Genomic DNA, 11,450 nt, shown 5'->3' with positions numbered 1-11,450 from the left:
GACCTTTTAAAAAAATATTTCATAGAGTATACAAATATTCATGTTATATATGACATAATTCAAATATGATTACCAGGCTACAACCTTGTATTTTATGGTTGAGGAGTTTTTTTGAATCTCAAAAATAATCTATTAATTTTGAAGACTCACATGTTTGTTTGCTTTTATTACCAGTACTTGGACAACAATCTGTACTGTTTAACAGAAATTAAATGGGCACCCTGTGAAGATGAAGAGTTAAAACACCTTATTTTTAGCTCTATCAAATGGTCAAAGTTTACTGGAGAGAGTGACATCACCAATTTCCTAATTGAGTAGTTAATGTTGCTCAAAGAGGAGCATGCTGCTTCAGTGGTATAAAAGCTCTGTGCTGCCTGATCACAACTGTATCTGTTAGAAGAGGCTCCATGGATCTGGTCACATTCCTGGTGCTTTCTCTCTTTTTTCTCATTCTCCTCTCTCTAATGAGACAGAGCTCTGGGAGAGGGAAGCTCCCTCCTGGCCCCACTCCTCTCCCAATTATTGGTAATTTCCTCCAGATAGATATGAAGAATATCAGCCAATCCTTATCCAATGTAAGTATACTTTGTGCTTTTCTAGTACCTTCATTGCAAAGATAAAATGGTAGTTGCTTTAAATGAAAATGTATTAATGGAATCATTAAAGTTACAGATAACCATAAGGTTATACCTCTTGCCAAGTTGCATATCTTGTGCCCTTTACAGCTGGGGTTTGTCATGAATTGAGTAACAAGCAAGATTTCATGTTGTAGAAATTTATGTTATTCCATTTATTGCATTAATTAATTTAGTAACTCACATCCTGACTGAAGCTTCTTATTAGCTCTTCCTAATGTTTTGCTGTGAACTTCCATATGTTTCCACAAGCAGCTTATTAAATCCCATCAGATGACAGTTATGCTAGTCTCCTATCTGTAATTATAGCAGAAGATCATTAGTAGTGTCAGGGGAGGGCTCTCTTTTGAGGTATGAAGCTCAACATGCACACCTTGTAGGCATGAGAAACTCTGATTTGAAGATGTCTCTGCCCCTCCACTGGAAGTCTTTCCTGGTCTTAACAGGTGGCCATTTCAGGTTCTATAGCCCTTAATGTGGGCAGTGTGGGCTGTTATCACCCTCACAGATTCCTGGGAGTTTTTATTTTACTAGGTGCCGAGATTTTCCCAGAATGATTTCTTCTATTCTTTTTTTTAGAAACTCAAATGAAAGCATCTTATTTGTGAAGTGTAATTAACACAGTAAAGAAATTATAAAATTATTATCATAAATTTCTGTCACTAATATAGAAAACCTTACTGAGAATGGTGTTGTTGATGTGAGAACCCTGATCATTTACCACATGGATGAACTTACACCCTCTGTTACCAGGTCTAGGTGGAGCCTGGCCTCCAAGGACCACAGTTGCAGCATTGTTTATCTATAGTTGCTTTTTTTGTAGTTGTTTATTACACCAACAAAAAAGTAGAGTCTTGGTCAAGATTGTTTTAGCTAACTAGCTCTTTTTCATGTCCATAATGTTATTAAGATTATATTATCCATTTAAAGTAGCATCAGGAATTTTAAAAAATATTGGTTATTTTGTTTATTTACATATCAAATGTTATCCCCCTCTCTGGTTTTCCCTGCAATTTCTCAACATTCCAACCCTCTACCCCTTGCTTACATGAGTGTGTTATCCCAACCATCCCAATCCGTCCTGCCCCATCACCGTAGCATTCCTCTATACTGCATCATCAAGCCTTCACAGGACCCTTACCCACTGATGCCAGACAAGGTCATCCTCTGTTTAATATGGAGCTGGAGCCATGGTTCTGTCCATTTGTATTCTTTGGTTTGTGGTTTAATCCCTAGGAGCTCTGAGGGGTGTCTGATTGGTTGATATTTTTTTCCTTCCTATTGTGATACAAATTTTTTCATCTTCTTCAGTCCTTACCCTAACTCCTTCATTGATGTCCCATGCTCAATATAATGTTTCACTGAAAGCATTCACAACTATATTATTGAGGCTCTGGCAGAGCCTCCCAGCAAACATTCATATTAAGCTCCCATCAGCATGCACTTCTTGCCACCAGTAAGTGCCTGGGTTTGGAGTCTGTATATGGGATGGATTCCAAGGTGGGACAGTCTCTCGACAGCCTTTGCTAAATCTCTGCTCCACTCTTTGTTCCTGTACTTCCTTTAAGTAGGAGTTATTCTGAGCAAAAATTTTTAGAGACGTGGGTGGCAACATCCTTCATCCTGGAACATTGCCTAACCTCTAGATATGGCCTCTACATATTTTCTCTCCCCTCTGTTGAGTATTTCAGGAAATATTGTCCTCACTGGGTTCTCTGTGACTTACTGGTGGCTATTTCCAGTTCCCAATTTCCCATTTACTGTTATGCAACTCTGTTCAAATTTATGTCTCTCTGTACTTCTCCCTTATCTCGTCCCACACCTAATCCTACCCCTAATTTTTCTCTTCCCCTTCTCTCCTCTCCCTAAGTCCCTCCAACCCTCAACCTTCTGTGAGTATTTTGTTCTCTCTTCTAGGTAGGACTTATGCACACACATTATGTTTTTTTTTTCTTTTTTTGACCTTCTTATGGTCTGTAAGTTATCTCATAAGTTTTCTGAGATTTTTTTCTAATATCCACTTACCACTGAATACTTCCTATGTATGTTCTAATATCCAAAATATTCAATGGATTAAAAAAGTTAGAAATCTGAAAAAAAGTACTGACAAAAATGTATTGTATAATTTTATGCAAAATATGCTTAAAATCTGTACATTTATCTTTGTTTTGTAAAATAACGTTGTTAAAAAAAAAAAACCCCAAAAACCATAAAGTTAGACTCTAGAGAACCAAATAAACTTACTAAAAATAGGGCACAGAACTAAACATGAAATTCTCAATTGAGGAATCTGGTATGGCTGAGAAACACTTTAAATATGTTCAACATCATTAGCCATCAGGGAAATGCATATCAATAAGACCCTGAGATGGTACCTCACACTAGTCAGAATGGCTAAGATCAAAAACTCAGGTGGTAACAGATGCTGGCAAGGATGTTGATAAAGAGAACACTCCTCCATTGCTGGTGCAATTGCAAGCTGGTACAACCACTCTGGATATCATTCTGGTGATTCTTCAGAAAATTGGGCATAGGTCTACCTAAGGACCCAGTTATACTAGTCCTGGTAATATACCAAAAGATGTTCCAATATTGAACATTGACTGAGTCTCCATTATGTTCATAGAAGCCGTAGTTATAATAGCCAGAGGCTGGAAATAACCCATATGTTCCTCAGCAGAGGGATGGAGACAGAAAATGTGGTACATTTACACAATGGAAAACTACTCAGCTTTTAAAAACAATGACTTCATGAAACAACTAGGAAATGGATGGAACTATAAAATATAATCCTGAGTGATGTAGCTGAGTCATAAAGGAACACACACAGCATTGAGATTTTTCTTTTAACAATTTTTATTGGATATTTTTCATAGTTACATTTCAAACACTATCTGTTTTTCCAATTTTCCATTCAGCTCTTTCAGTCTTTAATCTGACTCATCCATTGCGGACCCCATTCTCAGTCTAATAGTTGGTTAATAGCACCCGACTCAGTATTTTTCTGGCTCTAGCATTGAGATTTTAAATTGAAGTTGCTTTGGATATCTAGATTGTCTTTGGTAGTATGCCTATTTTCATAATACAATTTTTTCTGAACTATGATCATGGATTGCTCTAGTTCTGAACACATACTCATTTATTTTTTATGACTGTAATAGTAAAACAGCTTTAGTAGCATGTAAATCACAACTGGCAATCACCATGGTTGCATGTTACCATAATAGTCAAAAATGCTCTGGGCTTTAATTATATGTCTGAGAATTAATTAGAAGGATGATGCCATGATGAGAGACAAGTGTGATGAGAAATTCTGACAGAAATTTCAATGTCAATCAAGATGGCTCAGCTGCTACCATTACATCCTGGAGACTGCAGATGACATGAATTCGATCCCTAGCAACCCAAATTAGAAGGTGACTCACTCTTGAAAGTTGTTTACACACACTCACACACATACTGTGACATGCAGATTTGTGTGTTCATGCATGCACTTGGGTGTGCAAACACACACAAAGAAACACACATATGTGTGTGCATATATATGTGCATTATATTACATATAATAAATATTTCAATATAAAATGATTTTAACATAAGACTGGGTTTGATAGCAATATGATTTTTCTGTCTTATACATTAATAAATGGCATGTTTCTGACGTAGTCTAGACCAAGCACATGTACTAAATGGATTTAGCATTCTTTGAACATCTCTTCTTGGTGACTGTGGAAGAAATAATTTTAAGTGTAGTGTTTTTCTGTTAAACCTGTTGTCAAAAATAGAAGTAACTGCATGTACATACTTTCTAATATGTGTGCAGGTATGCAGGCACACACACACACTCACCAAACGGATGGGGTCAAACACCTCCAGCAACATCTCTGTGTCCATAATACTACCCTTGGCTGAGAAGTACAGCTTCTTAGGAGACATAATTGTAACTGGTAAGGCTCTGATTTTAGCTGCTTCTATTGGTGAATGTTCAGAAGGATAATTTTTTTCCAACTTATTTTTTTTCTCTTCCAATCAAACTGATATTCTCTTTGCTTCTTTTAGTTTATAGATTTCTTCCCTTAGGTTGGGAAATTTTTGTTTTATGATTCCAGTGAAAATATTTTACGGGACTTGGAACTGGCAATTTAACTCTCTCTTTCTCTCTAGGGCTAGAGGCTGATGGCTTCTGGCAATTCTTGCTGATAGCAGAAGGAGATAAAGAGACTTAAGTTACTAGGGCCTTTTACACTTTTTTGTGTTTTCAATAATGTTTATTTATTTATATTTACTCATGGTCTCTTTGTGAAGCAGGGTTTCACAAAGCCTAGTTAGGCTTTTTTTATCATTTTAAATTTTTTTTGTCTTTCAACTTTATTTTAAAAAGAAAGATACATGTACAGATTTTTAAAGGCATTTTGGCATAACACCATATGAATAGATTTTTTCAGTACTTAATTCTTTTAAAAGTTTGATAGTATGCATTGAAATCTACTAGTTATCATAAGCACAAAGTACAAGTAGAACAGAGCGTAACATGGAAACAGTTTTCTTGGTGTGTATAGATTAAACATAATGATTTTTGAATACCAAAAATTGCCACAAGGCTATATATTTTTAGCTCTTGTATTATTAGTGATTTAAGGTCCAGGAGTAACATATTCTGAAAGGGTACTATACACTTATTTTTTTCTAAGAAGGATTAAGGCTTTCTGTTTTGGTCTTTGTTTTTCTAGAGCTTCATATTGCTGGTGAGTTGTTTATGAGGTATTCAGAGCTTCTTAGGGCTACTATCCAATTATCATTGACTACATATTATGTCTGATCTTTTGGGACTGGGGCTCTTTTCATTTTATATTAGGTGCATTTCTTTGGTCATGTGAGAGGCTAGCAATTCATTAGTTATTGGCTGGTTTTCAATCGATGTAGGTAGCCTATGATTGATTGGTGCATTTCTGCTCAAGTTAGGAACTTGGACAAAGTGAGGTGATTGAGCAGGATGATTGTAGTTTGAGTGGGAAAACACTAAGAATGTTACAACAAATGTTACCAGGGGGAGCAGTGGTGTTTCTTGTCCTCCTGAATGTCTCCTTATAAAAATTCATTGTGATCTTTGTGTAACAACTGCCTAAACTCTGAACCATTTATGGTTCACTGCAGGCATTACCAATAATCTCTGTAATGTTATATAAATAGGCATTAGAACTATTTGAACTTATTTGCCATTAACTTATTTGAACTTAATTTTAAGAATATTAAAATACAGAGATAATATCAGTGTTAATAAGGTTTACACTATGTAGATTAAGGTTATATATGTTTGCTATCATTTTTATTTTCTTTCCTGTTTCCAGTTCTCAAAAGCCTATGGCCCTGTGTTCACGCTGTATTTGGGCTCACAACCCACTGTCGTATTGCATGGGTATGAAGCAGTAAAGGAAGCTCTGATTGATTATGGTGAGGAGTTTGCTGGTCGGGGTAGCTTTCCAGTAGCTGACAAAATTTATAAAGGTCTTGGTAAGTAAGTGCATGTATTCGTGTGTGTGTTGCATAGTGTTTATGGTGATATATGATTGAAAGAAATAGATAGGCATTGCTATTAGGTACAGTGTGTCCTCTCTATGGTGTTATATTTCACATGTTCCTAACACCTATGTCTAGTATCTTCTCCATTACTTAGGCATTGTTTTTAGCAATGGAAGCAGATGGAAAGAAACACGGCGGTTCTTACTTGCAACTCTGCGGAATTTGGGTGTGGGGAAAAGAAATATTGAGGACCGTGTTCAAGAGGAAGCACAGTGCCTTGTGGAGGAGCTGAGGAAAACCAACGGTAAATACAAGTCATACATTTGCATCTTAATTTAGATGTACATGCTGAAGTCATGGTGAGAATGTTCTATCTAAAACATTTTCATTATTTTTAATCATAAATAGTAATATAGGTTTCATGTTAACTTTTTGCTGTTAGTTGTGAAATAATGCATTCTCATTAGCACAAACGTAGTATCCTCTTGTGGATCATTTCACCAGAGAATACTTGCTACTGATGAAGATGACTGTGGATATTTGTTTCCATTTTCTTTAACTACATATGTTTTCCTACATTATGGGGCACTATAGTTTTCTGCATTCATATTTATATTTCTGGGTATCAATGAGGTAGTTCATGCTTACCATTTTATAACAGAGAATATGGAATATTCATTATTTTGTCTGTTATAGCATGATATAAAATGCATATTTTTTATTTGAAAATTATTACAGCTTTGGAAATCTTGTATATGTGTTGATTGTAATCTCTCCTACTCTCCTATCTACCCAACTTTATGTTCATCAAATCCAGTTTCTGATAACATAAATGTATATTAGCCGAATTTTCATTAGTGCTTTTAAATTTTTGTACTTGCTTTAAACATATTTTTAACTGAAATAGAATTATATACTTCATCCATTTCTTTTCATTCCTTTCCAGTTGTCTCCTTTTTCCAATCTCATGCCTCTCTTATTCTATAGTTGACAGCCTCTTTTTTTTTATTATTGTGTACATGTATTTTCATGCTCACATACACGTCCTCTTGAGCAGGTCTTTCTTGTCAGATTTATTATATATGATTTCATGGCAGATTATCTCTGCCAAGGGCCAATGTTGGAGGAAGGACCAATGGCTTTGGAACTTTTGGAATGCAGCCCACCAGTTACCACAGCTTTTTTAATATTTACTGCTGCAGTAAATATTAAAAAGAATTGGCTTAACCTTTTATCCACTCTGTGAAAACCACTAGAGTATGGAACTGAGTGCATGGACTCTCTCACATGGTCTGCAGGCCGAACTTTCTACCCTATTCCCTTCCCAGGTGGTTCACTTTGCCCACCCAGTTGCCACTGTCGTGGGTGAATACAAACGCCTTGCACCTGCTTTTTTCTTTCCCCCACTGCCTGACACACACATGACTTCAAAACTGTTAGCTTTTCAAGCAGGTTTATATGTTAAATTCTAAATCCACAAACCTTTATACAATAAGATTACATTCAGTGGACAAAGATACAAGATGCCCTCCTATATGAGAAAAAATGACCTACAGAGACCCTTAAAATACGGATATTTACCTACTGCCCGTTACGACCATTTGAATCTAAATCCTCCATTATGATTAACCCCTCAGCCTCCTGCCTCCACTTCCAATTCTCAACTTTTTCCTGTCATCTCACTCATGTCCAATCATGTATGGCATTAACATAAATTCACAGGCCTCTGTGTGACATAACCTTGAGGACTATGTGACCTGAGGCCTTTATGCTCTTATGTGGTTGTTCTCTGCTTGCTGCATTCTTAATCTAAGAGTTACATGAAAACGTTAAAGGGGCTTCCTGTCCCTCAAAATGGGGTCTTGGAAGTGATCAATATATTAGTGCTTGATCTCAGTTGGGCATTGCTGCTGGAGCAGACTATGATTCTATCACCACCTAATAAAAGAACTTAAGAGATTTAGATTGCCAACAATAACTACCATCCTTAGAAAATGTTGGGAAAAATAAAGTTGTTAGTTAAGCTATGTTGAGGTGTTTTTTAATCTGATGTAAAAATCATAGTAAACAATATAAAGTTCAGAAAGATACAGTCTTCTTTAAGCTAGGGACCTTTTATGTTCAGGAAACAGGAATAGTGGCAGTGCTGTCTGTTGTGACTCTCACTGAGGCTACACTGGTGATAATTGATACTTTATACCCATTTTTGCCCTCAGCTTCCTGAGATGATTTATTAAGAATTTTTGACACATAGATGTGCATTTTGAGGAATCAAGATCTATATGATTGAATTTTATATAAAGTTTAGATTTGCGATTAGGAATTATACAAGATTACTTGTACAGATAAATAATATAATTACTTATTTCTTTTTAACAGCAAATTACTGCCTGCCAGTAAAAAAACAGCCTGAGAAAACTCTCTTGCTTCCTCCCACTTTGTTAATCTATAGTAGTTTCATGCTTATGAATGTATGTGGGCTTTTTAAAATAATTTGACTTCTTTACATGTACTATTTAATGTTCTTTTTTTGTAAAGTTGTGGAAAAACATACTTTTTCCTCATAATCATTCATTAGAAGATAACTAACATGTAATCGCATTATAATTGTATACTGTTGAAAGATTGTCTGTGGAAGAAAGAACAAAGTGTAATATAGTGTGGCTGGAACACCATTTGTCCAATCCATCAACGATGTGTGTGTGTTTCAATGGTTTTGCTGGGACATTGTCTTATTCATCCATAACTCTAAGTGTGTGTGTGTGTGTGTGTGTGTGTGTGTGCATATTTATTTATATATGTATGTGTGGAACACTTGAAGCCTGCTTGCTGGAGCTTTGTTCTTATCATTCTATGAGGGATTATGTATGTGTGTTTCTTATATCTGTATGCATGTGTGTATAGGTATATGTATATATGCATGCATATTTTTGTTTATGAGGTTGGTGGATTCTGGCTTTTGTTTCTTCCATTCAAAGAGAGAGGGAGAGAACATTCTCTCTTTTTTTTACTTTCTCTCTGTCACCAAAGAGTTAAGATTTCATACTTTTTGTTTGTTATTCTTTTGTTTTGTTTGATATTTTGCTGGCCACACAGAGTGCTAATGCCAGTAATTAAGCTTCTTTTCTTTTCTCAGAAAAAAATATGCTGAGTAACTTTTCTAATCTGCCTTTGCATAGCCCCAGTAGGTATCTGAAAACTTCCTGGTCAGACACTTTAAGCACTGATTTGTAATGACTGTATGTCTCAGTTTACCCACTATGTGAATGTCAAATCCAGGTATTGGCAATTAACCACGTATAAAACCAATAAATAGACTCTTCACTTGCAAAGTATAAATATTCGCAATGTCATATATAGCTCCCTGTGTACGGGTAGCCTGTGAATATTTTATCTTCTCACATTAGCTTATCTAATGATTCAGTCATTTTCCCAATCATGTTTGTAGCCATTTGTAAGAAAGTATTTTTCACTATATATTTCTGGATATTCTAATTCTTACAGGTTTTTTGCCTCTGCTTCTGTGTGTTTCCTGAGATATGCATGCAGTTGTGATTTATATAAGTTTGTTGAAGCTTAGTATCCCCAATTTTGTCATTATAAAAATTGTGGCTTTCTATGATGGATCACCATTTGCTGTAAGAAGAGACCTATTTAATAAAGGGTGGCAGCTATATTTACTTTTAGAGGAAATTGATCATGCCACTTCCAGAAACTAATAATTGCAAATAATTCCTTGACCACCAATTTAGATTATTTTTTGACTTTGGCTTGCACAGGTCTTGGTCATCCTGTCCATTTTGCTGTGAGTTCATATGAGTAGCTGTCCTGCTGTGCTCAGAACACATGTTTTCTTGTAGTCATTTATTACTTTTCTCTTCCCTCGATCTCAATGGTCCCTGAGTCTTCCAAGGAAGGAGATATTACAAAAGTTAGATTCAGGTTTAACCATTTTGAAGTCTCTTATCCTTTTCAGTTTATCCTCAGTGCTGTCTCAATATTGGTCATCATCTACTGTAAACAGAAGCTTCTCTAATAGTGATTAAAATGTCTTGTATGTGTGGCTTTCTTCTGAAATATGGATGGATGACATCATAGGCTATACTCTTAATGGAAAATAAATAATTCTGCCTTAAGAACAAAGAAGTGCCAGTATGCTGTTGACACTGTAGCCATCTCCCCTCTCCATACTGGAATTAGGTCTACCTTTACCTCGGTTCGATCTTATGAATGTTGTCACAGCCCTGGTAAATTTCACAATCTTCCTGTGTAAGAAGGCACAGTTTTCATCACATTTCCCCCCTCACATGTAAACTTACGTGCAGTGTTTCCCTTTCCTCCTTCTTTGGATCAATAGTTACACTTTTGATTTACTGATTGTAAATACAGAACTTCCAGATATACACTTTTCTATCATATAGCACATAGGCAATAAAATGAGATATAATTCTGCCCTGAATTTATTACATTTTATGATTATAATTTTTATTTTGTTTTCTTTCAATAAAAAACAAAGCTAAAACTGTTGAAGTGGATTAATAGATATGCTCCCCATGAAGTTTAATTCTGTAAGCTTATACAGATCATTGTGATGCTAAATATTAAGCTTTATATCAGCATAGAAATTTGATAACAATGATTTTGTAGAATGTTTACAAATTTATAAATCTTGGTTTTCCTCAGAAAACCACCTCAAGTTTAAGATCAAAATGATTTATCAATGTTAGAAAAATTGTAGACAAGATATAGTTTAAAACTCCAAAAAAATTTACCTCTTAACAGAAGCCTTGTGTGTCTCTTTTTTCATTTAATTGTATTTTTCTAATTGTTTTCTAAATCTTCAGGCTCACCCTGTGACCCCACCTTCATCCTGAGCTGTGCTCCATGCAATGTCATCTGCTCCATTATTTTGCAGAATCGTTTTGATTATAAAGATAAAGACTTTCTTACCTTGATGGAAAAAATAAATGAGAATGTCAAGATTCTGAGCTCTGCATGGTTACAGGTGAATTCAGGATATTTTCCATTTGTGAGAACACATATGGTGCTTTGTGGTCACAGATTAAATTTAATATGAACCAAGCAATAAGGATAAAAAAGATACCTCAGTTCTGACCAATATATAATGGAAAGAGTATGTACAAGGGAGGCTGAATCCCTTTGTTAGGACAATAGCTAAACAGAAGTACAAAGGCTAGGTTGGCTCAATCCTTCTAGCACCCTATTCATTGACCTTCCTAATGATGTACACATAATTGTTGATATAATGTACAGTATTTGATCTAGAAGTATGAC

At 35.5% G+C, this 11,450-nt stretch overlaps 1 protein-coding gene across 1 annotated transcript in view; it reads left to right on the top strand.

The window, feature by feature from the left end:
* Positions 1-407: 407 nt before the first annotated feature.
* LOC308417019 (cytochrome P450 2C29-like) overlaps positions 408-11,450 on the top strand; it is a gene marked incomplete at both ends in the record, with an annotated part of 43,794 nt that continues 32,751 nt past the window's right edge. Inside the window, 4 exons of the mRNA XM_080912104.1 lie at positions 408-575; positions 5,984-6,146; positions 6,310-6,459; positions 11,000-11,160. Coding sequence (XP_080768230.1) covers positions 408-575; positions 5,984-6,146; positions 6,310-6,459; positions 11,000-11,160 — 642 coding nt within the window. The remainder of the gene's footprint in view (positions 576-5,983; positions 6,147-6,309; positions 6,460-10,999; positions 11,161-11,450) is intronic.

This window comes from Micromys minutus (assembly GCF_963924665.1).
Source record: "Micromys minutus genome assembly, chromosome: 2".
Lineage (NCBI taxonomy): Eukaryota > Metazoa > Chordata > Mammalia > Rodentia > Muridae > Micromys > Micromys minutus.
This window is presented reverse-complemented; position numbering and strand designations above follow the sequence as displayed.